Below are 12,774 nucleotides of genomic sequence, written 5' to 3' on the forward strand. Positions count from 1 at the left end.
TATAGGGTAGGTATTATAGTCCAGCAGTTTGTTCCTTAAACATATATTGAATCTATGTTATGGTTAATGTTGTTTGCATATAGAAGATATAGAAGTTTTGCTTTAAAATAAAATGTTATTGTTATTCATTGTATGCATTTCACTATTCAACAGTAAAATATAGATTTTTAGTTCATGGCACTTATATTCTGTGACATATACTTATATAGGTATACTTGTTTGTTGTATACATACCAAATGTGTAACTTAAAGTGCAATCCCATTGCCAGTGTTCCTTTGTATACTGTAGTTGACTTGCAAGATAGTGAATCATTTGGTAAACTGTTTTATTTTTCTTAGTTATTGTTACCCATGCATTTTATCTTGCTTTTAAATAAACTACACCAGTATGTGATTTTCATCCTGAAACAAAAAAATATTAATAAAAGACAATAACATAAAATGTGTTGGCCCTTATTGGATTTTCAAAAATTAACTATTTTTTGAAGTAAAATGAATGAATTATCCTTCTGTAGTTAAATATGTTTTATTAGTTACAGTAATTGTTGGAAAATAATCGCGCTTTATTTACAGAAAAGCCCTCACACAATTCAAACTACACATCCCATGATGCTTAGCACGAGGTAGGAAATACGCCATTACGTCGTTGGAACCTTCAGCTGTCAAGACTTTGGCCACCCTAAAAGTGCAGGTTTTGTTAGCAAACTAACTCGAACTGTACAACCCGCGCCGACGTTATTTAAAGTTGTGCATTCATCTGCTAATCGATCTTTGAACGCGCAAGCTGGTGATTGAAGCACTAAAATTGCACGAAGACGAACCGTTTAGTTTTAATCGCTGCTAGTTTTTGCACAAGCCAGCGATCCTGAGCGGGTGTAAGGCTAGATGCAGGGAGGGAGGGAGTAAAAAAAGGCAAAAGTCTTTGTGCTTCCCTTCCCCCTCATCAAAGCAAAGGGGAAATGTCTCTGTCTAAAGGAGGTAAGTGGATTTTTCCACTCTTTTTTTCAAAACAACCGTGCATATATTTTAAATATCAAGGTGCAGTTTGCGTGGAAGAAATTAAGCTAGCTATGTTTGAGAAATGTAACCTTGCCAGGTGGAAAGCTGCATGTGTGAGAGGAGGAAAAAGAAGCTAGCCAGCATGTCTTTCCAGCTTTCTATGATTATGCTAAGTCTCTAGACATAGTGGTGTCTGAAAGTATTCTTCATAGACTAACTGATGTGTGCTAAATTTTATATATATATATACATAGATATATATATATATATTTTTAGTATTAATAATTTAGCTAAATGCTACACTCACGTCTTCCGTTTAAGTTCCCGTGTTGTGGTTTGTTAAAACACCATTTTCACGACAATAAAGGACATCTGGCAAGCTGTTATGAACCAACTTGCCCCTCAGCTGTAGATCTCCGCGCTGGGATTAGTTTCTCTTTTTCGGTAAAGTGAAGCACGTTGGGACCACAGGTGTTTGTATTTTTCGGCCTCCTGACTCACGACTGATCGATTGTGTTGAGTACTTTTGGTTTGACCAGTGTGTTAGCGCAAACATATTTGGGGCGCTGCGTCCATGTAAATGCAATTTTTTTTTTTCCTCCGGTGGTGGAAATTCCTTTATTTTTAAAACAGGCGGCGATGCCAAGGAACCATGGCGCTATCGCACACTTGGCTTCCGCCAGTCAGCGAGGCTGTGTAATCATTGTGTACTGTTGAATAAAATACACACCTTGGAAAAATCAAGGTCCTGACTTTGCGTCACACATACACACACACACGCAGAGCATGATGATGATGTCAATTTACATTTCAAGTGCACCACTTGTGCTGTTACACAATCATACTAGCGTTACCATGGTCGGGAGTACACACTGTTTTGAGAGGGCTGTGTAGATTGGCTGGGTCCTACTCAGGCAATCACAGCCTTTGGCCTACCATGGCATGTTTTGACTTGCAGCACCAATACCTAGTGCAGCCTCTCTTTGTTGACAGTTCACTGGCTGCAAGCAGATTCTCCATAGCTGCTACACAGGTTTTTTGCTGTAATTATTGTCTGCACCAAAGCAGGCCTGATGTGTCTTTGTGAAAGTGTTTTTTCTTTCTCCTTTTTTTCTGGCTACTACAAGGAGTTGTGCCTTCCGTGATCAAGGAAGGAGTGGGTCTAAGTGCATTGCAGGGCTGTTCATGGTATTGCTGAGGCATGTTTGGAGATTGGGTTCTCCATAAAAGCACTGATAGGATGGTGTGGAAGATTATGTGCTTGAGTCATCCTTTTCTGTATATGGACCCACTCTGTGGCTGAAGCTTCATGATGGTGACTCGCCACACAGCTATTGACACTTTGATCCAATGCACAATCCAGAAATTCTTGTTAACATTGCGTATGTATTACTGCACTCTTGATAGTTTCCACTGAACACCCTTTGGTTTTCGAAGAGTTACTGCATTTCCTGTAAAAGGGCACCAGTTCACTGCTACTGTCTGTAGTAGCTGATACTGATAACTCCAACACAGCAAACATATTGATTTGATTAAGACACAATGATCAATAAAATGACAAATACTTAAGCTTAATAAACCTCTACCCATGTGAGAAAAAAATGTGCAGTGTGGGGATTGTTTAAAAAAAAAAAAAGCAGAATGCAACTTGTGCTATATTTAGATATAAAACAAGGTTTCAGTGCACAAAATGTTCAATTTCATGATATACCACTGACTATGGACGAGCACTGGAAAATGGTATCTGTGTATATGTATTTTTTCCTGTGCTAGCCCAATATACTTTGACTGCAGCTGAGGTTGTATCAGGCTCAGTTCCAGGACCAGGCAGGTCTTGCAGCAGAAAGCTGTTGTGAAGTTGGCCCTCACAGGGACACCAAGCAGGCCAAGTGAAGTGACATCATATTTCCCAAAGGGTCCTGACAGTTGTTGTGTTTTAAGCAGATGTGTGCAGTCTGACTGGCTGTGAGTCATATCCCACCAAACACTCCCAGCTACAGGTTCACTGCACACACCATACACTGTTACCTGAGAGGAGCTAGTATTTCAAATCCATTTTCACAGTAAATATGTCAATTAAATCTGAGCAGTAACTCAGACTCAATTGAAACAAAGAAATGCATGTGTGTAGTACAATTTTGGTAGTTTCCTAGATATCTCGAACATCTTGGCCTGTCAGATGATGTTCTACTGCCAAGTTCGTGTGCTACACTAATTTTGGTCCATGAACAAAAGGCTCTTATTTGTCAGGTCATCGGAAGGCTTTGAGTGCTCGTACTTTATCCCACACAGAGGAAACACAAAATCTATTTTTGACTGAGCATGTGTGAGTAAATCACACTTCAGTCTCTCCCTACCACATGAGACTACCATAGTCTGTCCAGACACTGTTGGCCTATTTTAGGGCTGTAGCACAAAATGGACCTGTCTGACGTTTCAGTGGTAGGCCTTAGCATCTAAAATCTTTGCAACTTCACTTCACTTCCCTTCCAGCTTAATCTAGCAAGGAGGGGTTTACCCAATCATACTTCCTCCCCTCTGGAGTATTGTGACTCATTCAATAGCAAACACAACTGTACAGTAATAATGAGAGCTGTTGAATGTGTTCCAAAGTGAAGGTGCTTGTGCATTAAACCAGTTTCTCTGAACTGGGGTAGAATAATTGCACAGCCCAACCCGAGCCTGCCAGCAGCAGGACAAGAACAGGAAATAACCAGCCAGGTCTGAACTGTTTCTCATCATATCCCAGTGGGTTCAATTGTGGCCAAGTCCTCCAAGCACACACAGATAAAGGTCAAGAAAAGTGTTCTGTTTTTCCTGTCGACCTTGCAACAAGAGCGAACATGTTGAACACGAGTGTCCGTGTCAAGAAAAGTTGAGGTTGTTTTTCCTGTTTTGCTGCTAGTAGGCCCAGTAGCTGTGTCATTCTGGCAGGGACTCGCAGCCCCTTATGGGAAGTTCCAGAGGCTGCTGGTAAACCGTGTTTATGAATGGACTGCTGTCACTGGTTTAACACAGAAAGGTCCAAGAGCTGCACTGTTTACAGCACCATACTCCAATACATAAAAAGATGAAACTAAACTTGAGATTAAAAAAAAAAAAGAGACTAAACGGAAACCCATTGATAGTTGATTTGGTAGCAGTAAAAACAAAAAAATAAATCTTCCCCTGCACTCCCTCCCTTCTATTTGAGTCATCATACCAATGTCGATTAGTCATTCAGTCCACCTTCTCCCTATTGCAGGGCCTCAGCTTTGAGTACACCTAATCTCCAGATAGATAACTGATCATTTGCTGCAGTTTGTGTCAGAGACAACTGCAAATTGATGGTAACCATGAAAAAAACTCATGTATGTATGTATGTATGTATGTATGTATGTATGTATGCCCTTAGTTCATCTACAAAACACTGTGGTAATGGTTTTCTAATTTCTTGTCTCTAAGGGAAGAAGAAGAACCCTGGGCTGAAGCTGGCCAAAGAAGTGTTTGCACAGCCCACACCAGCAGCAGCAGCGTAAGGTTCCTTTTTACAATTGGGTAGTGACAGCAGCCATACCATCGTAAGAAGGTCTCAAAATTAGAGCTAGAATGCAAAAATGGCTTGGACAACATATCGGACCGGCATTAGCTTATTGCAGCTACAGTATATCTGTAGCAGCGTATAGGTCAGCCAATAAGAGAAATACAGTACAGAAATGCCAAAGGTGTGTTTGTGGCATTTCAGAATTGCATTTATTGGTTTTAGCATGGACTGGAGTCAATGTTTGCTTCAACGGAATCTAATAAATTGCTCTTATAAACATGCACAATTTCTCTGACCACACGCTGTTGCTCTCCCTGCAGGCCTCCTCGAGATCTTGACTCGAAAGCTTGCGTCACAATTGGAGATCAGGTAAAGTTGGCTCTGTATCCCTCTGAAAACACGCTCTTATGTTTTTGTTTTGCTTTTCTGAACACGTACATTAATGTAACTTCTGCCTCCTCTCTCCAGAACTTTGTGGTGAAGGCCGATGACTTGGAGCAGATTGAAGAGCTGGGCAGGGGAGCGTACGGGGTGGTGGACAAGATGAAACATGTGCCCAGTGGTGTAATCATGGCTGTCAAGGTGGGCTGGGAAGCTGCTACTCAGGTTACCTGATCTGTAAATGCACGATGCTTTTTTTAAAATAGTACCATGACTCATAGATGTATTCAACATATGAGCTCAACTTGTAAACATTTGGATGAGATGTATTGGATCTATGACATGTTATATTGAGGTGGGTTTAGGACACAAGACACCATTTGATTTAAGCTATATATCTGCCCGCTGATGACACTGGCAGTCCAATCTGTGATGTCTGTCTTCCCAGAGGATTCGTGCCACCGTCAACACTCTGGAGCAGAAGAGGCTTCTGATGGACTTGGACATTTCGATGAGGACAGTGGACTGCTTCTTCACTGTGACCTTCTATGGCGCCCTCTTCAGAGAGGTAAATTAAATATGACATGTATGAACTCCTACATGTGGTATGTTGAGTGTGTGATCTTATTCTTATTTTTGGGTGGTATCTTTTTATTTTTATTTTTTTTCAGGGTGACGTTTGGATCTGTATGGAGCTGATGGACACATCTCTGGATAAGTTCTACAAGAAGGTCATTGAGAAAGGCAAAAACATCCCTGAGGACATCTTGGGCAAGATCACTGTAGCAGTAAGTCCTGTCCCATATTTTACACTATAAGTGTCACTAACAGGGTTCATACGTTTTGAAAAAAACTGGAAAAGTTATGGAATTTGAAAAATGCTAATTCCAGGCCTGGAAAGGTTTTGGAAACATAAAAAGACGCAGAAAGTTTTGGAAAAGTCATGGAATTTTTTTTAACACAGCATAATAATATGTGATTAATAAATGTATTTTCACGTTGTCTTAACCTCAACGTTCTATTCGGGGTGCGATATTACGAATCTCACTATAAACCACATAAATTGTCCTTCATTTTATTGTTAAACCTCTGAGGGTAAACTTTAACACAGATTTTTATTCTTATTGTATAATGTCCACTGACATTTTCAGGAATACATAGTCATGGAAATTTGCCAAAAAGTCATGGAAAAGTATTGGTTAAATGCGTATGAACCCTGCACTAAGATCAAGTGCGTTTACATGTAGCCTACCTTAGAGGAATAGTCAAGCATTTTGGAAAAGTAGGCATATTTACTTTGTGTCTTATAGCAAAACAATTATTTGTGGTTTTACGGGGAGTTAATGTGCTGCAATTGTTTCTTGGTGAACAGCCAGACGCAGTTGCTTTCTGCAGTCTTGTCATCCCTGTGAGGTTGCCAGGCAACCAGCAGAGATGTTCATAAGTCATTTTTTGGAAGTCCAAGTCAAGTCTCAAGTCTTTGAGGGGCAAGTTCAAGTCAAGTCTTTTGCCACGAGTCCAAATCAAGTCTCAAGTCTCTGGCCATCTGATCTGTCCCTAACAATGTATTGTTAAATCTTATGATTTCAAAGCATGTCCTGTAGCTACCATCCATACAGTACAGTATCAAAATCAGCTGTAGGATAACTTTATGGGGTCAATCTGCAATCTGAAGAAACACAAATTAAGAACTGTTTCATAACTGTATTTTTCAACATTTTGGTATGGGAAATTATTTCGCTTGCCACTAATAAAATCTGCATAAAACTGACGTGTAGTGTTCTGTGGGGGAAACAGCTAAAGTAATAATAAACGTTTCTATCATGGTTTTTTTTTTCTGAAATAAAATGTGGGCACTGCAGCCAAGAGTGGATGTGAACTTGTGATGGAAAAAATATCACGTATGCTTTAATGGAACTAGCTTCATTTTGTTATATCCAGAACTTGCATTGGGTCTCCAATTTAGGACATTGTATAGTCTAATCTTCTGCTACTTAACACATCCCTCTAGCCCTCGGACCTGGTGGAATATTAACCTAAGTCTGTCACATCATATGGATACAACTATAAAGATACAATTTGCCTGTTCCCAGCATTAGCACAACACTTTGCGATGGTTAGCTTGTTACCTGTGACGATATATGCTAAATGTAACGTCTCTTTCACATTAGCAAGTGACTGACCTGGCTGGATGCGTTTTGAGATGCCTGATGAAATTCAACGTTGTTGATCCGGCATCATTTATCTTGGTGCCACACACCTCGCATGTAGCTGTTCGCTTACTGCCACTGTTTACGAAGTTATTGAAAGCAAAACTAATGACAAAAGGCACAACTCCGGGAGTACTTGGTGTCGCCATCCTCAATGCATTTTTTGATATGTGAGTGCACATAGACATAGCGCATGTGTTACGTTGCACATTATGACAAAGGGCAGGGGACATGCAGCTCGTCATACGTTTCCCCAACGTATATATGCACTAGTAAAAGAAAATAGAAATGCATGAATGAATTTAGATTTTAAAAGCAATAATTGCATGAAAACAGGTTGATGAGTCTCAAAGCTCGAGTCCGAGTCAAGTCTGAAGTCTTTTGGGTCGAGTCGCAAGTCAAGTCTTAAGTCACTGTTTGTGCGACTCGAGTCCGAGTCTCAGACTCGAGTCCCCATCTCTGGCAACCAGCGATATAGCCGAAAATGCTCTGAAGTGTTGGACAGAGCAATAAACTATTGCTCCCCAGGAAATGGTCACATTGCGCGACACCTCCCAAAACCACTAATTGTAATTTTTACATTTCTGTTGAACAAATCATTTGCCTTTTTTTCCCCTTCTTTTTTAACTTCTTGGAAATAGCTCTGTGGGCTGAGGCTGCATCCCATAGTTATTTGGTTGTGTTGCTTCATAAAATATGTGCGACTCCAGGGAAATTACCTCACCACACCCAACAATGAGCAGATAATAAAACAAATATTTAATCTCTGTGATATTTTCTAAATATTGTTTTAGTAAGGTGCATGTAAAATACTCATAACTGAGAAATCATCTACATCTAAAGTTCTTGAAAATATTTCCTAAAGAATTCAATCTTTTTCCTTCATTTTCTCTGTTCACTCCACAGATTGTCAAGGCATTAGAGCATCTGCACAGTAACCTGTCAGTGATACACAGAGGTAATCAGATCATCAGTGTATAATCAGTGTATAGTTTTTGGTTTCCTGGTGATGTTTCTCGTTGTTGGTTTGCTATGTTCTCTTTCATCATTTTTCACAACAATGTCCCTCTCCAGATGTGAAGCCCTCCAATGTTCTGATCAACACTCAGGGCCAAGTGAAAATGTGCGACTTTGGCATCAGTGGCCACCTGGTGGACTCTGTGGCTAAAACAATGGATGCAGGCTGCAAGCCCTACATGGCGGTAAGTGGGGACTGGGGAAGAGACTTCTGGTACCGGCTAGCTGAGATTTAAATAAGGATTCTATAGAAATTGACTGGTGTCTGTGGTCTTGGAGCTCCGCATTAGTTGAAGTTAAACCAGAAATCCACAGGCCAGGAGCTCCATAACCATTTTGAAATCTAGACCATAGACTGATAGTAATCAGGCCTCTACTGTCCTAACCCTTAAGCTACAATCAAACATTTCACATCAAACATTTGCCTCAAATGTATGCCCACAAAACCAGTGCGTTATTTTAAACCCTCTTGAAAAACACCCAATCACACTTATTCTCATCTTTACATGCCTCTTTAATTATTTGATTGTTCTTTTTAATTCATGTCTGACATTGAAATAGCTTCCATTAGTTTGTATTTATTATTCTAATTCCTTCTTTTTTGTCTATGTTTAGACAATACATTTTGAAATAGTTCAGCAAACCTTGTATCTAAAAAGTACAGTTTAATTATTGTTCAAATGATTTTCAGATAGTGGTGGTACTTAATCTGTTGCTAATAATTTCCATTTCAGCCTGAGCGGATCAACCCCGACCTCAACCAGAAAGGCTACAGTGTCAAGTCAGACATCTGGAGTCTTGGTATCACGATGGTGAGTCGGCTTGGATATCAGAATGTGGCTCTTCATCTCATTTGTGATACGTTTTAGGGAAATTAATCCATGTTATTGCTGCCCTTTGCACGTCCACTAGCTCTCACTGTTCTTTTATTTAGTTTAAGTGTGGATAGAAACATGGCTGAAGTGCACAATAAAAACAAATGCAGAAGTATTTCCCAGCAGTAAGAAAGTTGAACTACTTTCCATTCTGCCCACTCTCAGTTCAGGCTCTGATGAGTACCTTGTTTTTTTTTTCTTTACATTCATAATGCTCCAATAATATACAACTTCATGTTATTTTGCACTCCCAACAAAAGTATATTTTGTCACCATGATTATTATGATGTGATAATTACATTTACTAAACCAATGTCAAAGGAGATCCCATTAGAGGTAACTCATATTTCCAAACGGCACTAATGCCGAGTCATGGTGACCGTTGACAGTTTGGATACCTGTGCCATATGGAAGCCAGATCAGAAGTAGTCCATGTTGTCCTCAGTTATTATATAACATTGCTTACAGATTGAAATAATTTACATATAATAGGATATAATAGTACAAACATTCAAACATATTGTTGAACTTTTAACAGGAGAGTAAAACATTTTGTAATTGAAAAAGTCAATAGTTTGAGTTGCAGTTGATCAGTATTACTCACCTAGCTTTAGCAAGCATTGCACTGAGCTGTGACCACAATAATAACATGGCGTCATGTAATTTAGCTCAAACATGTACAGTCCTTGTTAAATCAGCTTTTCTCTGTCCTAGATTGAGCTGGCCATTTTGAAATTCCCCTACGACTCATGGGGCACCCCGTTCCAGCAGCTCAAACAGGTGGTGGACGAGCCATCTCCACAGTTGCCCGCCGACCGTTTCTCCCCAGAGTTTGTAGACTTCATCTCCCAGTGGTGAGTCTCGCGCCCGATGACAAACGTGTAGTGTTATTTCCTCAACGTTATGCTCCCCATTCACCATTCTGTAAAAACAAAAGTGGCACTGAGGCCCAGCAGGGGTCACTGTTTGCTTTTTGTTTACTAAAGGGGTGGCATCAGTACAGTAAATGTGGAGCTGATATTTTTAGGTGTTTTATATAAAGTTATAATACATTTATATTTTGGTATTTGCTGTTTTTCTTACTTTTGCATTTATCTCTTTGTTTTTACAGCTTAAGAAAGAAGCCAAATGAGCGACCAGCTTATACAGAATTAATGGTTAGTAGTTTTAAGATTATTTTTCTCTATTTACCCCAAAACAACAACAACAATAACACAAATGACAAATATTATTATGCTACTATGTCCATTGCCACTATCTACATCCCTGCTGTAATGATCAGTGTGCTCTGGTTCTTGCTTTTGTCCACAAGAGGCCAGACTTACCCAGTGAACCCACTTAGACTATGATGTGTGTATTTAAAAAAATAAATAAATAACAACATCCTTAGATTATTTTTTGCCATTTAAGAACAAATTCCCAATTGTTTTTTGCTTCTTTTGATGCAGCAACATCCGTTTTTCACCGTGCATGACTCCAAAGACACAGACGTGGCCAGTTTTGTCAAGGTCATCCTGGATGAGTGATGGGCTCCCTCCTGGCCCCAGCCCATCAGGGTAGGCGGGACCTCTCGGCAAACGAACCAATGGCCTACCTTTTTTTTTTTAAACTCACTGGAATGACAGACTCTCATGCACCCACACACAACAGGGGGATGACCCAAAGAGCCCACCAGCACTGGAGTGGGACAGTGGTGGTAATATGAACTTGTACGGTCAAAAACCAACTGGAGAGGTTTAATTCGCTCCTCAAAGCTTCCTGTGTGTGCAATTATTCAACATGACAAATATGAACTGAACCAGATTTGTGTTTTTTTTTTGTCTTGTTCTTTTTTGTTTTTGCCCCACTGCCCCTTTCTATCTCTCTCTTCAGAATGGACAGAGCCACCCATCATTTCTTTGTGACACATTGTATGAATACTTTGAATTTCATCTGCAAAACCAACAGTTAATGTTTATGTTGTTGTGTATTGAAAGCTGAATTTGCATATGAGTTTGTATGTTTTCTCATTATACAGAGTTTTGATACTGTATATCGTCGACAGGTGTGAATTTTACCGAACTAGGGCCTTATTTGTCAGTTGGCATCAGGTGATCATTTTGACCTGGTTCTGCCCTGAGGTGATTGGTCAGTGCAGGGGCTGCAGTTGTCACGGGCTGGGCCGCGGGAGGCTCCAGGGCTGAGACAAAACATGTAAGAAATGTCAAAGGTCACATTCTGGACCAGAGAGTTGCAAGTCATTTCTAGATCTCTTGGCGGCGTGAGGCAGGAATGTAAAACGTACCATATCACCTGATCCGATAGTGATCCGAGCTGACGATCTTCATGCAGTGACCCCTTTGTACTCGTCGTCTTCTTTCTTGGGTATTAATGAGTCGGCTTCAGCGCTGCCATTGTTAACTTTCTGAAAGTATTCAGGGGTTGCCTTTTAAAGCTCGCAGCTTTCTCTCTTTCTGTGTGCCATTTTGCGAATCGTTCTCATGAATTACTGCATTAATTGTGTTTTTTTTCTTTTCTTTTTGGACGTGTTCTGGCCTGCATTTTGATTTTATTTCAGCAGCATTTAAACTCATCCCTTAGCCTACAGTTTCTAATTCTGGAGTCAACATAGTCTTTTCATATGAGGCACTTATGTTTGTTTGTTTTTTCCAGAGACCTTATTATGCATTACACAGGCAGTATGTTAGGGAAATAATTTATGTGTTGAAGATGTAAATACTCTCCTTTTTTTAATGTAACATGGCACTGTCCTAACTTGGCAGTGCAGATGAGTGGTAGTTGTTGGTAGTAGTTAGTTTTAATGCAGTGTGACACGCATACACAAACACTTGTACTCACAGGGCCAGCTGACTATCGTACACCTATTTTGGACTGATGTGCTGTCAGGCTCCACTGCTCAGGTTTCTGCGCCCTCCTTCATGCGGAGACGGCCCCATTTATTATTCCCCAGGTCGTACTCTCCTTGAGTGCCGGACCGAGAGCCTGTTTTCGGTCCATGGTGGGCATCCATTATTTCTTCTCTCTGAACATACTATGCAGAGCCCCTTCACCTTGGATACTCAGAAAGAGGCCCTTGCCATGTGGCAGTTTCCCCACTCCCAAGTGTTCAGACTGTGATGGTGATTGTGATGATGACGATAGTGTTCAGTTCATGGCTAGCACTCATCGTCTCTGGTTTACACTGTAGTGCAACCTTTATCAAAAGTCAGTGAATTAGGAGTATTTATGATTGTGAAAAATAAGGGAAAGCTTGCAACATCACAAAGAAGCTGCTATTTTTTCCCCCTTTTTTGTTTTTAGTCAGCCTTCTTTGGATGGCCATTCCCTTGGTGTGTATAAGTGAGTTTTACGCGGATCACAATGAGAATGGAACACTTGCTCTACCTCTTACTCCTTCACTCTATTTGCCACCTTTTCATTGGGTGGGACTGACAAACTTGAACTGTGGAAAGACAAAAAAATAAAGGCTTTATTGTTCAGTATGTCCGTTTATAGATTTATTTTTGTGATTAATGCTGGTTTAGCAATTTAAAAAAGTAGTTCCTGTTCATGTGGGTAATGCAGAGATTACGCCATCTAAGTTTAAAGGATAAGGCTGGCTATATTCTATATTTTTCTTATTGCCATTAAAAGACCATAACCAACAATGAAATATATATATATATATATATATATATATATATATATATATATATATATATATATATATATATATATATATATATATATATATATATATATATATATATAATAAATATATAATATAATA

At 39.8% G+C, this 12,774-nt stretch overlaps 1 protein-coding gene across 1 annotated transcript; it reads left to right on the forward strand.

Moving 5' to 3' along the window:
- The first annotated feature begins 630 nt into the window (after positions 1-630).
- LOC116059565 (dual specificity mitogen-activated protein kinase kinase 6-like) lies at positions 631-12,487 on the forward strand. The gene is made up of 12 exons (XM_031312740.2): positions 631-978; positions 4,444-4,513; positions 4,843-4,891; positions 4,991-5,104; positions 5,352-5,471; positions 5,575-5,691; positions 8,020-8,071; positions 8,188-8,315; positions 8,865-8,942; positions 9,720-9,859; positions 10,117-10,162; positions 10,454-12,487. Exons 1-12 carry the CDS (start codon positions 960-962, stop codon positions 10,529-10,531), a joined length of 1,011 nt encoding a protein of 336 aa, XP_031168600.1. The 5' UTR covers positions 631-959; the 3' UTR covers positions 10,532-12,487.
- Positions 12,488-12,774: the final 287 nt, after the last annotated feature.

The sequence above is a fragment of the Sander lucioperca genome, chromosome 21 (genome assembly GCF_008315115.2).
Source record: "Sander lucioperca isolate FBNREF2018 chromosome 21, SLUC_FBN_1.2, whole genome shotgun sequence".
In the NCBI taxonomy this organism is placed as follows: domain Eukaryota; kingdom Metazoa; phylum Chordata; class Actinopteri; order Perciformes; family Percidae; genus Sander; species Sander lucioperca.